The sequence below is a fragment of the Papaver somniferum genome, chromosome 9 (assembly GCF_003573695.1).
Source record: "Papaver somniferum cultivar HN1 chromosome 9, ASM357369v1, whole genome shotgun sequence".
Classification (NCBI taxonomy): Eukaryota; Viridiplantae; Streptophyta; class Magnoliopsida; order Ranunculales; family Papaveraceae; genus Papaver; species Papaver somniferum.
The window spans coordinates 7565859-7585023 of record NC_039366.1 but is presented as its reverse complement, the minus strand read 5'-3'; the positions used below and the strand labels follow the sequence as shown (position 1 = coordinate 7585023).

Here is a 19165-nt window from a genome sequence, read left to right as displayed (position 1 = left end):
TGAAAAAATTGAAAAATTCCAAAAAAATTAAAAAATCAAAATTCAAAAAAATTAAAAAATGAAAAAATCATAAAAATGGAGCTCATTTACCTTGAAATGTTGACTCTTGTGCAAATATGTATTTTTATTAGGAGTCTTAGTCTAGATATTTAGGCACCCTGATTCTAGCACAATTCACATAGTGATAAGAAATTTGCACGCGCACGATCTACCAATACATGTATGGCCTCGATCTTCAAGGTGTTTGATAGGAAGTTACGATTGCCAATCACTTTAGAATACTGAACGAAACTTGACTAGCTTGTTCTTTGGTTGGTTGGGATAGAAGGTGGAGGTTACATTAAGAAAGACAACCATCGAATTTAACTGGGTGCATCAAAAAGGGCTACCTCTTGCAAAGTGTCATGTAATCTTTTGTTTCCTTTTGTTATGTATCAAAAGTGTTTCCTTTAAAAAAAAAAAAAAAAAAAAAAAAAAATCAAGTATTTCCATCATCTCTTGTTCCAAAAATAAAAAGAGATAGTCAATGTAAATAAGAGTCATGTAAATAGTCATTTTGTTGTTTCATTGTAATAAGCAAGGAGGGTGTATGCCATTGATGTACAACGCGAGTAATTGTGAAATACCTCCAACTCATTCACAATTCTCGTAAAGTCCGGACAGCTAGCTAGATTTCGACCTCAGTTCTTAGCCTGAGAAACTATCTCTTGGTGATTAGTAGTCATGACTTCAGATCTTTCTTTACACATGTGTAGATACACTTTACACTCTTATCACATGTCTTTTTTGTTATCAGTGCTAGGATTGTGCCTTCGATAGCTAGATTGACATCTCCATTTTGCTGTGAGCTTAAACTGTTTTGCACATGTCACATTTGATGGAATCTGAGCTTATATTTTGACCTAGAACTTTGTAGGTACGTTCTAAGCAAACCTTCACGAGACTTCAACTCGTCCACTAGGGACACTTAGTGGTTTAAAAGGCTTAGTGCATACGCTAAATGCATTCGAGAGACCAGCGACAGTGGTATAGTTAGGATTTCCTTAGTTTTGTTTTACTTGAGGACAAGTAAAATTCAGGTTTGGGGGTATTTGATGAGTGCCAAATATGTATATATTATCCTTTTTGGTGCCAAACTATTGTATATACATTAATTCTACATTTTATCCCATATTCTGTATTTTCATTGTTTTCAAGAATAAATATTTTCTTACTTAATTTTGCATTTTTAGGTAATAAATAAGATTGGATGAGTTGCGGAGCAAAAAGAGCAGAAAAGTGGTGAAAAGCCGGGAGGCGAAATTACGCAAGGAAGCCGCAAAGAATGGAGCGCACGTCCAAAAAGCTGGAAATGGGCTCAAGAAGAAGAAAGTTGTTCTTAAAGAAGAAGTGGGCTCAAGGTTTTCCAAGCCCAAACTCATTTCCCAAACCCATTCTATACCCAAAAGCCTAAAACCCAAATCCATACCCGCTTGCGTCTTCAGCCGTCAGATCAGTTCTCAGAAGCATCCGACGGTCGCTCCCTTGCTGTGCATCGAAGTTTGATATCTCCGCCTTACACTACAGTACCTAACTCCATCAAGTACCGTTCGTTTCGTTGTATCTCTTCATCCGACGGTCGCTCATCGCCTGCCTCCGCATCGCCGTCAGATCCACCTACCATCTTCCATCCACGGCCCATCTCACGAAACATCACCTCTACCCTGCCTCACACCCTAGCGACCGAGCACTACCCCAACAAACAGACCCTTCTCCCATCATCGAACCCATCTCCTCCATCCCCCCCCCCCCCTCTGCAGAACCACCTTCTTCACCTGCCGCACCACCATCATCGCCACCACTCCCTGACGCCACCAAACACCACCAACTCTCCACAACAACCACAATCCATCATATCCCTCAATACCCCCATCACCTATTAATCTATTTCAACAACTCCACCATCCTCATCACTGTTAGGGTTGGATTTGGTGAACTAGGTTGATAGATGAAGCAATTGGCGCGTGGGAATGGAGCAGGAGAGTCAGAGGAAGAATGGGTCGACGCATGGGGGAGAGATTGTGCCATCAAATTAGGTAATTTGAAAAACCTAATTTCACTGTTTTGGAAAATTGGGGGAAAACCCTAAATGTGTAATGGGTATAAATTAGTGTTATGTGAAGTGTGTGAAGGACACTGTATATCTCTCTGGACTAGCCAGTAGAGAATTTGTCACAAAATTTTAATGAATTTGAATTTTAGTTGCTTGTCAGTTAACAGTTGAACATTGCATAAGTTTTTAGTTATCTCAAATGTTGCTAGTTGTGCTTGAATTATTACATATGTTGAATGTGATTGTTTTATCCATGTGTAGCATGAGCTAAACAGCATCAGGCCAAGGCTCAGCTGAAGCCTTGTGCACTGTCATGTGACTAGAAGCTAGGATAGTTCTCCTGTTGCTATGTTTTGATTGAGCAAATGGGAGATACCAATGCTCATAGAGCCTGTGATTGGCTGTACTGTCAAAAGACAGCCGATGCTAGGGGCAGACTAGTGAGCAATTTGGTATTCTTCCATTTCTAGATGTATGCTTAGGAACAAACACAACCTAGAAACATGTCATTTGATTAGGACACAAGGTGGATCCTAAGCCTTGGCTTAACCACCAATCCCTTCTCAGTAACTTGCATTTTCAGTCCTGTGTGCTTTAAACTCAGTTAATTTTCTTGCCTTTTATTTTCTTGCACTTTGTAGCTTCTGTGCACTGAAATCAGTGCACAACCCTCACCTTGCCCTTGGCTTCCAAGCCTTGGTTCATGCCATTTACCTTGCTTTGCTCACTGCCATAGTGCATTGTCACCATTGTTAGCCTAGGAAAACTTCTTGTATGCTCCTCTCCCTGTGGACAAACCCCTACTCACCCTTTTATTACAAATCTTGGCCTTGTATACTTGCAAGTGTTTTGTGTGCATCTAATTTCCACAACAATAGGTATAAATGTGAAGGAGCGTATCATATATACCATACGTAGAAATTCTCATTTCCCATAAGAATTCCTATTAACAACAAAACATTACAGGTCATTTCCAAATCGTGGAAAGATTAACAGAATCAACAGAACTATCATAATGTAATTTAAACAAAATATGTAATGCATAAACTGACAATGCATGAGTTTGTTAAACAAAGACTTTTGTAAAAGAAACAACAATGGTTATATAAGAGTCAAATGTAATCCCACCTCTTTTGATGACAAGCCACGCCTACCTCGATATCCATGATTCACTGGTTCATCCTTTGAATCGATTGTTGTTAATAACTAACTGTTAATCAAAGAAGCACTCTAAGAGTTTAGTCAAAAGGCTCATACAAGGCTCATACACGTCTAACTAGTGGTTCTAAGTCCATTTATTTATCATTCTACATCTTTAGCATATTTATTTATCATTCTACATCTTTAGCATAGCTAAGGTTTACTAATTGAATTAGGTTGGTTCTATAGTCCATTAACTAAGTCTTATGAAGGTCTACAACTTTGTAGAAGGAACCAAAGGTCAATTCGGACCATAAGGGTCCAAAAGATCAAATTAAGAATACATGGTACTAAGCCCAAGTTCTCTAACACAAGCCCATTAACTAAGGTCCAGTCCATCTGAGTCAACTAACGCTCACTAACGGTCAAACTGACGGTCACAAGTCAACTAACAGTCAACGTCTAAAGTCAGGTCAACTAGTCCAGGTCCAGTCAAAGGGTTAACTCGGTCCACTGAGTCAAATGGTTCAACTCAGTCAGCTAAACTGAGTCAGTCAGAAAAGAATTCTAAGTCAGGCTGAATCTGTTCAGTCAGACCTGATCCATAAGCACAGGCCAAAACTAAAGCATCACCCTCTTCACTAAAAGACCAATAGTAATACCCATGCTAATAAAACTTCACAGGCTTAAGTACAAATCATCTATTTACTTAAAACAACTTCATAACACAAGCACAGTTACAAACTAGATTTACCTGCAAATGCATTTTTTAGCAACACATTCAACTAAATTGAATCATCACCAGTTTCATATTAACTACAACAACAATCTCAGCTTAATCACTTCAAGCTCCATCTATACAATTTATAAACTACAACACCACATCTACATCAGTTCTGCAAATGCAGGCTTTCACTAAGGGCTCGGCCATAACAACACTTCTCATTCAAAACCACCAGAAATACTGCATACACATTTCAGCTCCCTTCACTTGACTGCAACTTCAGTTCCATGTAACTGCAACACAGTCTACTCAACCAACACAACCAGTTACAATTGTAACTCAATTCAACATTCAACAACTCCACAACAGTCACGGAACCACTATGAGATACTCATCGATATAATTAACTCCTTCATGTTTATCACCCGTGGCTCCATTTCCAAAAAATACCAACATACACCACTGAAACACACAACCAAATTCAAACAACACTCCATCCACAGTACCAGTTCAACCTTTACTCATTCACTACACAACAACCCAACAGAATCTCAACTCCACCTTCATCTCAATCCATACAATTTCATTAACAAACACACGACTTCGATATAGAAAATAAATAACTTTACCAAATTTATTGATGAAGAATAATTACCTCAAGCTAATTTTATTCCACCAATTACAACTCCTCTTCTTGCTTAACTGGATTCTGCAATTCTTCTTAAAGTTACAACAACCTACCAATCCAGTTCATCCAACACCAAATTAGTCCCTTCATCACCAACAGTTCTCAACTAAACCCTATTTAATTCCCAAATCTTCAATAAACAGAATCAAACTGGTGGCTCTCTAAAAGAGTCACATAAATGATACCTGCAAGTGCACAGGGTCTAGTGTATAGAACAGGGCAAGCAGGGTCGATCCACAGAGACTTGGGTGTGTATTGAAGTGAAGAAACAAGTGACAGTAAACCAAAGAAGCAGTGAATGACAGTGGCAAAGGTAACAGTGGAAGTGAGGCAGTGAGGCAGTGAGGGAAAGAAACAAACAAACAGTGAAACAAAGACAAACAAACCAAGGTTGTGAGCCAAGGGCTGTGATGGAAGATAAGGGATAAGGTGAGAACTAAGGCTTCAATTCCACCCCTAGCTGCATATAATTCTCTAAGATGATATACTAGTCTTCTCCTATCACAGCGATGCCTTAATCTCAGCTATCATGTGTCAATCCCCTAGCATTACTTGTCTTTCGAAGGTACAAGCAATCTAAGATTATAGTACATTCAGTTCATATAGCCTTTTCGGAAATTAAAACATGCTTGTCATCAAACTGTCATGGAAAAGAAGTGCTCATACAATAGGGTTATATTTAACTAGAGTTTCATCTCTGCCTTAGTAGTAGAATTAAAACATGATGAAGTTCTTAAACATGTTGTTTGTCAGACAACAATGTATAAAACCATCCTACTGATGCTAACATAAGAACATAACATAACATAAACATGAACATGAGCTTGATGTAAATTGTAACAATCACACACTCAAATTCAATACATGTTGGAGTTCAGAACAGCTAAAATTAACAATGCATTTGAATTGAGAATCATGGAATTGAAAAGATTGATAACCCTCAAAGCTACAGTTCATGGAAATAACAAAACTAAACTATTCTACTGATGCTCTGGCTAATCCAGGTATCCCCCTTAAAACATACCTACAGTCTCAATTTATACCCACAGACCCAATTTGGGTTTTCCCCCAAATTACAAAATTAGGGTTCTTCCCCAAAAATATCCCCAATTTAAACAGAAATTAGGTAAATTATTTCTACCTAATTTGACAGTACAAAACAGACCCATATCTTATCTAATGCTCTCCCTAACAGAACATTAGGGTTCTTTAATAAATTCCCCCAAATCAGAAAATTTAGGGTTTGGTAATTCTTACCCATATTGATGTGATTTGACGAGTTTGTATTCGACCCATTCTTCCCCTTGGTTTGCTCCATTCCCATGTGTCAATTGCTACTCTAGACTCGCCTAATCGATTGATTTTTCTTCTAGGGTTTCAGAGAAAGGTGAGAAGAAATATCAATCAAATAGGGGGCTAGAAAGAGGGGGTGATGATGTTCGAGCAGGTGGAGTTGGTGGTTTGGTTGTGGCAGAGTAGGTGGTGGCGGACATGGTGGAGAAGGTGGTGGTACGGCAGACATGGTGTCTGCAGAGGCGGGAGAAGAGAATAAAGAGAAGGGGAGAAGAGAATGAGCGATTTAGGGTTAGGTTTTTGGGTTATATGTGTTGGGTGTGCTCCGGTGTTGGGCGGGATCAGCAATCTTGATGTCCAGCAAGACGAGAGCGTTGGATGACCACATCTAAAACGAATCGAACGACAAGAAGGGAAACAGCTTGTAGCGACCGTTGGATTGCGAGATACAACGAAGCTAACGGTTCCAGATGGGGTTAGGTACTATGATGTTTGACAGGAACTTCAGAGTTTGATGCACGATGATGAGCCGACCGTAGGATGATGTGATGGATCCTATCTGACGGTTCTCATGGAAATGGGTATGGATATTGGAAATGGAGTTGGGTAAGGGTTTTGGGCCTTGGGTATGCCAAGCCCATATCTTCTTTAAGAACAATTCTTCCTCTTCAATCCCACTTTCAGTTTATCCGGCTCTTGCAAACATCATTCTTTGTTGCCTTCCTGCGGGAGTCTTGACCGTTTCTTTGCTCTTTTCGCTCAACAATTCATCCAAGCTTTATGTATTACCTAAAAATGCAAAATTAATTAATAAAAATATTTATTCTTGAAAACAAAGAAAATACAGAATATGGGATAAAATGTAGAATTAATGCACAAAAGATGAGTTAAATGCCAAGAAAAATATATAGAAATATGCACTTTTTAGCACTAATCACAAACCCTAACTAATAATTTCAAGTTATTCTTCAACTTCAAAGTCCAATTTCGATTAACCCATCCTTAATCATCCTTCTATAACATCAATTTCATCTCTTTTATCTAATATGCAAACCCACGAACTCTAAGTCTCTGTTTTATCAAGAACCCGAATCCATGAAGCTCAAATCTAATAATTAAACAAACCCATCTAACGATTCTATCCAACTCTTCTTAATTCACCACTCAAATCGAATATCAATTCAATTTCCAGAAAACCCTAACTTCAATTTGGGGAAGAAGAAAAATCTTAATCTCCTTTTTATGTTGCTTCTTTAGAACAAAACTCATCTCTTGTTCATCAACGGCTACATCTCCTCATCTACTATTCTAATTCCATCATTATAGGTTCATCAAAAATTCCCAAACAAAACCCTAACCTTTCAGTTCTTCATCAAAACCACTTCTAAGCTTCAATTAAACGATAAACCTTTGTTCTTCAGTCAACTATAACTCTAAATTTCATCTCTTAAATCTTCAGAACCTAAATCAACTTTATAACCCAATTCATATCTTCTCTGATTTAATACTTTCTCTTCTCTCTTCATCCAGCCAAGAGCGACACCACCTCTAGCAACAACCCATCATACTTATTTAATTCGCTCGACCTCAAAACCGCAGAACTCTAATAAGAAATCACCGAAGGTGACGAAAAGAAGAAGGGGAAGAAGAAAAAGAAATAAGAAGAAGAGAATACAAGAAGAAAATATAAATGAGCTTATTTGCTCGACTAGGTCAGATAAGACCAACGAGAAACACTATTGCACGCACTCTCTTTGATAAGGGAAGTCTAGGTCAGACTATCTACAAAAAGACCATTTTTCCCTTCAAATCAATCTGATGATATCCTCTTCGTCCGATGTCCGAATGACACGTTCGAGTAGTCAATTCCGCGTAAATTTTCGAGATCAATTCAGCGGTACTAGTTTCGTATATAAATCGTTATTAGATTGATTATTATTAATTAACGTTCATGTTATACTAATCGAGTAATTAGCTGCTAAATCGTCTCTTGACTAGTCTAATAACGTTGACGAGCTTGAGGGTCCTTACACTTTCAATCCCTACAAATAATTTGTTACTCTTCTGGGATTCCACTATCTACAAAAATATTATCTTGTAATGAATGTTACTTAGGGAGATCTCATAAACTCCCATTTTTTATTTCTGTTTCTCATTCTAGTACTCCACTGCAGATTTTTCATATGGACCTTTGAGGAGACCTAGTCCTGTTCCTTCACTTAGTGGATACAACTATTACTGTAATATCATAGATATACCAAATACTGTTGGATTTATCCTATGAATAATAAAAATAGTTTCAGACTCATTTTTAACTTTTTCAAACTTATGGTTGAAAATTTCTTTAATCCCACTATCAAATGCATTAGCTCAGATGGTGGTGGTGAAATTTATACACAATGAACTTGCTTATCTCTTAACTTCTTCTGGTATATTACACAAATTTAGTTGTCCCCATACTCCTGAACAAAATGGAGTAGCTGAATCCAAACATAGACACCTTGTTGTTCTTGGTAGAACTCTCTTACTTCGGTCTAATACTCTAATTTGTCACATTCTTTTTGGGCTGAAGCTTTTCAGACAACTAATTTCTTGATAAATGGATTACCTACTGCTTCTTTATGTTTCATTTATCCTTTTGAAAAGATTTTTCATTCCAAACCAGATTAGTCTTTTCTTAGAGTATTTGGTTGTGCATGCTTTCCATGGCATAGGCCTCACACTTCTACTAAACTTGAACCTAGAAGCAAAATGTGCATCTTTATTAGATATTATTCTTCTCACAAAGGTTATATGTGTCTTGACCCTATCAGTGATAGAGTTTACATCTCCAGACATGTATCTTTTAGTGAAAGTTTATTTCCTGCAATGACATATAAACTGTCTGTCTCCAATTAATCTCCTGCCACCATTGAACCAACTTTATTGTCTCCATCTCCAGTTCATACTAATGCCTGGTTACCTTCATTTGCGTCCATTTCAACATCTAAATCTACTTTACCATATATCTCTGCTCCTACCAACAATGTTGTTATCTCATGGACTAATGAGCACACTACCTATATTCTCTCTTCTCCAACATCTTCTTCTGATGCTCCTTCTCTACATATACATTCATCCTCTACTTCTCACACTTTTAGCTCACATGATATGCTCACTAGATCCAAAAACAAAATCTACAAACCCAAAGCTCAATTATCCACCAAATATCTTCTTCCCACAGCTTATGTTGTTCATGTAAACTCTTGTACTCATCCTACTTGATTTAATCAAGCTAACAAACTCCCACAATGGAGAATACCTCTTCATGATGAATATAATGCTCACATTCTTGCTGGTACTTTGACATGGATTCCTCCTCATCCTTCTCAAAATCCAGTTGGATGCAAAAGGGTCTTTAATGTAAAACAAAATGTTGATGGTTCATTGAATAAGCACAAAGCAAGGTTAGTTGAAAAATGCTTTCATCAAAAATAAAGATTAGATTACACAGAGATTTTCAGTCTTGTTGCAAAGTCTACAACTATTAGATTGGTTCTTTCTCTTGCAGTTCAATTTAATTGAAAAGTGAAGCAACTTGATGTAAGTAATGCTTTCCTTCATGGTGACTTGAAGGAGGAGGTTTATATGGTTCAACCACCAGGGTTTGTGGATCCAGTTTACCTTGAGTATGTATGCAAACTCAATAAATCCATATATGGATTGAAGCAAGCTCTAAGAGATTAGTATGAGAAGCTTGTTGATGTTGTCATTTCTCTGGGCTTTCATATGTCTCATGCAGATACTTCTTTGTTTATTCATAAGGATGGAACTCAAATTACCATTCTGCTGGTTTATGTGGATGTCATACTATTAACATGATCTTCTGAAGCTTTCTGCAATACAGTCATCTCTGACATTAAACAACATTTCCCAATCAAGGATATGGGTGAAGTTCATTATTTTCTTGGTCTAGAAGTAAAGTGGAATCCTACTGGTATTTTTCTTAATCAAACCAAATATATTCTTGACTTACTTTTGAAGACAAACATCCTAGGAGCAAAACCATGTTCTACACCAGTAGTTGTTGATATCAAAATGAGCAGAACTGATGGCAATCTTCTCTCTGATCCTACTGAGTACGAATCCTTGGTGGGTGCTCTCCAATATATTACATGGACAAGGCCAAAGATTTCTTATTCTGTTAACCAAGTTTGCCATATATGCAAGCACCAACTGACATACGTTTCACTGCTGCCAAGAGGATACTTAGATACTTAAAATATACTTTGGATTATGGCATTGTTCTGCAAAAAGGTCTTGTTGCTCCCAATGCTTTTTCTGATGCTGACTGGGCTGGTAACCCGGATGACAAGCGCAGTGCCAGTGGATTTTACATCTTTTTTGGTACAAATCCAATTACTTAGAGCTCAAAGAAACAAGTTACTGTCTTCAGATCCTCCACTGAAGCAGAATACATATGCCTGCCAATCGTTGGCACAACACAACACGGCACATGGTACGTGAAGCATGCGACTTAATGTGTCGAGTTGTGCCGGGCCGGCACGTTTTACACCTCTAGGCCTATCCTCTGCCAGATTTGACTTTCTGCGTGACAAGTTGAGTGTTCATGCTTTTGCCCAGCTCAACTTGCGGGGGATAATAACAGTACTAATGGCAGTTAGTTTTCTTTCCAGTAATTCCGTTATTTTTAACTGTAATTGTCTGTTACTTTCACAGCTGTAATGAGCTGTCTTTTCTGTCCTGTGTCTGTATATATGAAAAACAACCCCGTCTGTGTGTCATGTATATTATATTCTAAGAGAATTCTTATTTCAAAGTTTCTCCAAATAGATCAAAAATGCTCAGCAACGCGAGAGCAAACAAATTTTCCTGTGCCAGTGGTCATCTCTTGAACATACATTATGTTTATGTGCCTTCAATACATAAACGGAAATGCTATTTGGCTCCCTATTTTCCACCTCCCTATTCACCTCCCTATAATCTAAACCTCACATCTATATCGAGAGTCGCATTCAGGTTCAGGTGGGGTTCACCAATCCCCTAATGTGGGGTTTAGAATGTAGGGAGGAGAATAAGAGGTGGAGAGTAGGTAGTTGAAAGATGGAGTATGGAATGAACATTTCCATCATTACTAGTATCCGGGACCGGCTGTTCCCTTGCACTGCCAACAGTGTTAAAGAGAATCTAAGCTAATATGTGGAGGAATATTAGACAAGTGGACTGGGAAAACACACTACTTTCCGGGAAAGCAGTATGACACTGTTCAGTTCCACTATAGTACAAAATAGGACTAGTCATTTCCAGTTTGGTGTCCATGATGATATACCTTCCCACCCACAAGGCATAAGTTGAAAGCTTTTGAGGTGAAGATCTAACTAGATTAATTGTTGCAACTGTAAAAATAAAATACTCAAAGAAGATGTTAGAAATAAATTTCTGAAACCCTTAAATAAGCATTCAATGGAATCAACAAACAGAGGACAAAGTCACGTGTTCAACACGCTGTCCTTAACACGATAGTTGACCGGTACGCCTCAAGAATGAGTGATGCCTATACCTTGTGGTCAAGTCGTATCCAGGATAAAACTTCTCGTTACAAATATTGTTAGCACTACAATACTTGCCCACTCATACGAACTCAACAACAATGGCACAAAGAATAAAAACCACACAGAGGGAGAAAGACGAAAAGAAGAGGATAGTAGCTCTTCTGGACACAATTTGTAAATGAGAAATTCATTTTATTTTTAGGCAAAAAGGAGAGTTAATTCAGTGCATTAATTAAGGAAAAACTAAGTCACAAATTATGACAGGAATTAATTAAAAACGTTTAGGAAATATTCTGTCGTAATGTTGACATAAGTTATAAAACTAATTTTGGTATGTAAATAATTTCTTCCAAGTAATAAGCCCCAAGTTAAGCAAATCAATTAATAGACAATCAAAAATTCATTTTAAATTCTTTAAGATAATTCAAAATAATTTTGACCAAAAGAAATAAACCTTGGTTGATATATGTCCACGTGCAGGCACAAGCAAGCCATAAGCCCAAAGCCTTAGCGAGAACAAATATTGTCTTCCCGCTCGTACCCTCCCATCCATATTGGTAACTAAGATACTCAGCATATATGGAGGACATTTACCTCTAGTATATCCAATGTGGAACTAAAGGTCCTCTTTCATTCACTCATAAGAAAATGAGAAAGCGTCCTTGGTGACTCATATGTTACAAGATCAAATCCAAACCAAGACTATTAAACCAACAAATAAACTCATTTTCTCCAACAATCCCCCACATGAATGAAATACCGATAAAAATCAGAAAACATAAAGCGAGAAATACCACTTAGGCAAGAGGTCTCCATGAGGTCTTGAACCTTTGCTTAGTGAGAAATTGTCGGAGCTACTTGATGGACAGTGAACGCGATGTCTTGAACTTCCATAGTTTGGTGTTATCCGCGATAATAATCACGCGTGATATCTCTCTAGGTGCTGTCAAGTTCATGCTGTTGTGTCCTTTTTGGCCCTGGAAAATCCTGTTTCTGAGAATGCTCTAGAGCATTAGCTCTATTCTCATAGGAAGCGGCCCACTTCCACATTCAGATAGGTGAACTCCATCAAGAGTGTTTACTGCTACACCCCACTTCAATCTTAAATTGAAACTACATAACTCATTAAGACTTAATTGAAAGTCATCCTTCACATGCAGTCACACTTTCACGCCTACACCATAGGGAATGGACAGAGAATGAGATTCTCTGATAGTGTTTACCTTGACCCACCACAAATTAGTTGTCTCATTCATAACCTTGATCTTGGTATCTCCAGTCAGCAAGGTTGAGTATCCTTCATGGTAAGTTTATTTAATGAGCTTAAGCCCCATCCCTTTTGATGCACAATTAACTATCTCTTTGGACAAACATTTCGTCAAAGGGTCTGCGATATTCTCCTTGGACATAATCCAATCAATGGAAATAACGCCAATTGAGATTAGTTATTCTTAGCTTTAGCTATTACAGCTTGGCTAACACAAAGTATAGATATAGCTGGCACAGGCCTATGCCAGAGAGGAATGTCTTCTAAAAAGCATCTTAGTCACTCGAACCCCTCTCATGCTTTATCTAACGTAATACTCTCAAATTCCATAGTGAATTTGAGCAAAACATGTCTATTTGGAAATCTTCCAAAAACAGACCCTCAAACTATAGTGAAAATATATCCACTCGTAGATTAGACTCCTCTGAGTCAACTATCTAGTTAGCATCACAAAATCCTTCAAGGACAACAAGGTACCTTTCATAAACCAAACAAAAGGTAATAGATTATTTTAGGTACCATATTACTCTACTAAGTGTATCCCAATGCTCTGGATTGCAAGTTATATCTACTTAACTTACTCACAATATACGCAATGTACGGACTCTCACAGTTCATTAAATTCATCAAACATTCCACTAAACTGAATCATCACAAGTTTCATATTAACTACAACAACAATCTCAGCTTAATCGCTTCAAGCTCCATCTATACAATTTATAAACTACAACACCACATCTACATCAGTTCTGCAAATGCAGGCTTTCACTAAGGGCTCGGCCATAACAACACTTCTCATTCAAAACCACCAGAAATACTGCATACACATTTCAGCTCCCTTCACTTGACTGCAACTTCAGTTCCATGTAACTGCAACACAGTCTACTCAACCAACACAACCAGTTACAATTGTAACTCAATTCAACATTCAACAACTCCACAACAGTCACGGAACCACTATGAGATACTCATCGATATCATTAACTCCTTCATGTTCATCACCTGTGGCTCCATTTCTAAAAAATACCAACATACACCACTGAAACACACAACCCAACTCAAACAACACTCCATCCACCGTACCAGTTCAACCTTTACTCATTCACTACACAATAACCCAACAGAATCTCAACTCCACCTTCATCTCAATCCATACAATTTCATTAACAAACACACGACTTCGATATAGAAAATAAATAACTTTACCAAATTTACTGATGAAGAATAATTACCTCAAGCTAATTCCATTCCACCAATTACAACTCCTCTTCTTGCTTAAATGGATTCTGTAATTCTTCTTAAAGTTACAAAAAACCACCAATCCAGTTCATCCAACACCAAATCAATCCCTTCATCACCAACAGTTCTCAACTAAACCCTATTTAATTCCCAAATCTTCAATAAAGAAAATCGAACCCTAACTAATAATTTCAAGTTATTCTTCAACTTCGAAGTCCAATTTCGATTAACCTATCCTTAATTATCCTTCGATAACATCAATTTCATCTCCTTTATCTAATATTCAAACCCAAGAACTCTAAGTCTCTGTTTTATCAAGAACCCGAATCCATGAAGCTCAAATCCAATAATTAAAAAAACCCATCTAACGATTTTATCCAACTCTTCTTAATTCACCACTCAAATCGAATATCAATTCAATTTCCAGAAAACCCTAACTTCAATTTGGGGAAGAAGAAAAACCTTAATCTCCTTTTTATGTTGCTTCTTTAGAACAACATCTCTTCACAAAACTCATCTCTTTTTCATCAACGGCTACACCTCCTCATCTATTATTCTAATTCCACCATTAGAGGTTCATCAGAAATTCCCAAACAAAACCCTAACCTTTCATTTCTTCATCAAAACCACTTCTAAGCTTCAATTAAACGATAAACCTTTGTTCTTCAGTCAACTATAACTCTAAATTTCATCTCTTAAATCTTCAGAACCTAAATCAACTTCATAACCCTAATTCATATCTTCTCTGATTTAATACTTTCTCTTCTCTCTTCGTCCAGCCAAGAACGACACCACCTCTAGCAACAACCCATCATACTTATTTAATTCGCTCGAACTCACAACCGCAGAACTCTAATAAGAATTCACCAAAGGTGAAGAAAAGAAGAAGGGGAAGAAGAAAGAGAAATAAGAAGAAGAGAATACAAGAAAAAAATAGAAATGAGCTTATCTGCTCGACTAGGTTAGATAAGACCCACGAGAAACACTCTTGCACACACTCTCTTCGATAAGGGAATTCTAGGTCGGACTATCTACGAAAAGACCATTTTCCCCTTCAAATCAATCTGATGATATCCTCTTCGTCCGATGTCTGAATGACACGTTCGAGTACTCCATTCCGCGTAACTTTTCGATATCCATCCAGCGGTACTAGTTTCGTATATAAATCGTTATTAGATTGACTTCTATTAATTAACGTTCATGTTATACTGATCGAGTAATTAGCGGCTAAATCGTCTCTTGACTAGTCTAATAACGTTGACGAGCTTGAGGGTCCTTACACTTTCAATCCCTACAAATAATTTGTTACTCTTCTGGGATTCCACTATCTACAAAAATATTAGCTTGTAATGAATGTTACTTAGGGAGATCTCATAAACTCCCATTTTTTACTTCTGTTTCTCATTCTAGTACTCCACTGCAAATTTTTCATATGGACCTTTGGGGATACCTAGTCTTGTTCCTTCAGTTGGTGGATACAACTATTACTATAGTATCATAGATGTACCAAATACTGTTGGATTTATCCTATGAATAATAAAACTAGTTTCATACTCATTTTTAACTTTTTCAAACTTATGGTTGAAAATTTCTTTAATCCTACTATCAAATGCATTAGCTCAGATGGTTGTGGTGAATTTATACACAATGAACTTGCTTATCTCTTAAATTCTTCTGGTATACATCACCAATTTAGTTGTCCTCATACTCCTGAACAAAATGGAGTAGCTGAATCCAAACATAGACACCTTGTTGTTCTTGGTAGAACTCTCTTACTTCGGTCTAGTACTCTAATTTGTCACATTCTTTTTGGGTTGAAGCTTTTCAGACAACTAATTTCTTGATAAATGGATTACCTACTGCTTCTTTATGTTTCATTTCTCCTTTTGAAAAGCTTTTTCATTCCAAACCAGATTAGTCTTTTCTTAGAGTATTTCGTTGTGCCTGCTTTCCATGGCATAGGCCTTACACTTCTACTAAACTTGAACCTAGAAGCAAAATGTGCATCTTTATTAGGTATTATTCTTCTCACAAAGGTTATATGTGTCTTGACCCTATCAGTGATAGAGTTTACATCTCCAGACATGTATCTTTTAGTGAAAGTTTATTTCCTGCAATGACATATAAACTGTCTGTCTCCAATTAATCTCCTGCCACCATTGAACCAACTTTATTGTCTCCATCTCCAGTTCATACTAATGCCTGGTTACCTTCATTTGAGTCCATTTAAACATCTAAATCTACTTTACCGTATATCTCTGCTCATACCAACAATGTTGTTATCTCACAGACTAATGAGCACACTACCTATATTCTCTCTTCTCCAACATCTTATTCTGATGTTCCTTCTCTACATATACATTCATCCTCTACTTCTCACACTTTTAACTCACATGATATGCTCACTAGATCCAAAAACAAAATCTACAAACCCAAAGCTCAATTATCCACCAAATATCTTCTTCTCACAGCTTATGTTGTTCATGTAAACTCTTGTACTCATCCTACTTGATTTACTCAAGATAACAAACTCCCACAGTGGATAATACCTCTTCATGATGAATATAATGCTCACATTCGTGCTGGTACTTGGATATGGATTCCTCCTCATCCTTCTCAAAATCCAGTTGGCTTCAAATGGGTGTTTAAGGTAAAACAAAATGCTGATGGTTCATTGAATAAGAACAAAGAAAGGTTAGTTGCAAAAGGATTTCATCAAAAATAAAGATTAGATTACACAGAGATTTTCAGTCTTGTTGCAAAGCCTGCAACTATTAGATTGGTTCTTTCTCTTGCAGTTCAATTTAATTGGAAAGTGAAGCAACTTGATGTAAGTAATGCTTTCCTTCATGGTGACTTGAAGGAGGAGGTTTATATGGTTCAACCACCACGGTTTGTGGATCCAGTTTACCCTGAGTATGTATGCAAACTCAATAAATCCATATATGGATTGAATCAGGCTCCAAGAGCTTAGTATGAGAAGCTTGTTGATGTTGTCATTTCTCTGGGCTTTCATATGTCTCATGCAAATACTTCTTTGTTTATTCATAAGGATGGAACTCAAATTACCATTCTGCTGGTTTATGTGGATGTCATACTATTAACATGATCTTCTGAAGCTTTCTGCAATACAGTCATCTCTGACATTAAACAACATTTCCCAATCAAGGATATGGGTGAAGTTCATTATTTTCTTGGTCTAGAAGTAAAGTGGAATCCTACTGGTATTTTTCTTAATCAAACAAAATATATTCTTGACTTACTTCTGAAGACAAACATGCTAGGTACAAAACCATGTCCTACACCACTAGTTGTTAATATCAAAATGAGCAGAACTGATGGCAATCTTCTCTCTGATCCTACTGAGTACAGATCCTTGGTGGGTGCTCTCCAATATATTACATGGACAAGGCCAGAGATTGCTTATTCTTTTAACCAAGTTTTCCAGATATGCAAGCACCAACTGACATACATTTTACTGCTGCCAAGAGGATATTTAGATACTTAAAATATACTTTGGATTATGGCATTGTTCTGCAAAAAGGTCTTGTTGCTCCCAATGCTTTTTCTGATGTTGACTGGGCTGGTAACCCAGATGACAAGCGCAATGCCAGTGGCTTTTACATCTTTTTTGGTACAAATCTCATTACTTGGAGCTCAAAGAAACAAGTTACTGTCTTCAGATCCTCCACTGAAGCAGAATACATATGCCTGCCAATCGTTGGCACAACAAAACACGGCACATGGCACGTGAAGCACGCGACTTAATGTGTCGGGTTGTGCCGGGGCGGAACGTTTTACACCTCTAGGCCTATCCTCTGCCAGATTTGACTTTCTGCGTGACAAGTTGAGTGTTCATGCTTTTGCCCAGCTCAACTTGCGGGGGCTAATAACAATATTAACGGCAGTTAGTTTTCTTTCCAGTAATTCCGTTATTTTTAACTGTAACTGTCTGTTACTTTCACAGCTGTAATGAGCTGTCTTTTCTGTCCTGTGTCTGTATATATAAAAAAAAGCCTCGTCTGTGTGTCATGTATATTATATTCTAAGAGAATTCTTATTTCACAGTTTCTCCAAATAGATCAAAACTGCTCTGCAACGCGAGAGCAAACAAATTTTCCTGTGCTAGTGGTCATCTCTTGAACATACATTATGTTTATGTGCCTTCAATATATAAATGGAAATGCTATTTGGATCCCTATTTTCCACCTCCTTATTCACCTCCCTATAATCTAAACCTCACATCTATATCGAGATTCGCATTCAGGTTCAGGTGGGGTTCACCATTCCCCTAATGTGGGGTTTAGATTGTAGGGAGGAGAATAAGAGGTGGAGAGTAGGTAGTTGAAAGATGGAGTATGGAATGAACATTTCCATCATTCCTAGTATCCGGGACCGGCTGTTCCCTTGAACTGCCAACAGTGTTAAAGAGAATCTAAGCTAATAGGTGGAGGAATATTAGACAAGTGGACTGGGAAAAGACACTACTTTCCGGGAAAGCAGTATGACATTGTTCAGTTCCATTATAGTACAAACTAGTACTAGTCATTTCCAGTTTGATGTCCATGATGATATACCTTCCCACCCACAAGGCATAAGTTGAAATCTTTTGAGGTGAAGATCTAACTAGAATAATTGTTGCAACTATAACAATAAAATACTCAAAGAAGATGTTAGAAATAAATTTCTGAAACGCTTAAATAAGCACTCAATGGAATCAACAAACAGAGGACAGAGTCACGTGTTCAACACGCTGTCCTTAACATGATAGTTGACCGGTACGCCTCAAAAATGAGTGATGCCTATACCTTGTGGTCAAGTCGTATCCAGTATAAAACTTCCCGTTACAAATATTGTTAGCACTACAATACTTTCCCACTCATACGAACACAACAGCAATGGCACAAAGAATAAAAACCACACAGAGGAAGAAAGACGAAAAGGAGAGGATAGTAGCTCTTCTGGACACAATTTGCAAATGAGAAATTCATTTTATTTTTTAGGCAAAAAGGAGAGTTAATTCAGTGCATTAATTAAAGAAAAATTGAGTCACAAATTATGAAAAGAATTAATTAAAAACGTTTAGGAAATATTCTGTCATAATGTTGACATAAGTTATAAAACTAATTTTGGTATGTAAATAATTTCTCCGAAGTCATAAGCCCCAAGT

General features: G+C 37.4%; 1 protein-coding gene across 1 annotated transcript; it reads left to right on the top strand.

Annotated features, from left to right (window-relative positions):
• Positions 1-17445: 17445 nt before the first annotated feature.
• Positions 17446-17763, top strand: LOC113311277 (uncharacterized mitochondrial protein AtMg00810-like). Its single transcript, XM_026560118.1, has one exon. It carries the CDS (start codon positions 17446-17448, stop codon positions 17761-17763), a length of 318 nt encoding a protein of 105 aa, XP_026415903.1.
• Positions 17764-19165: the final 1402 nt, after the last annotated feature.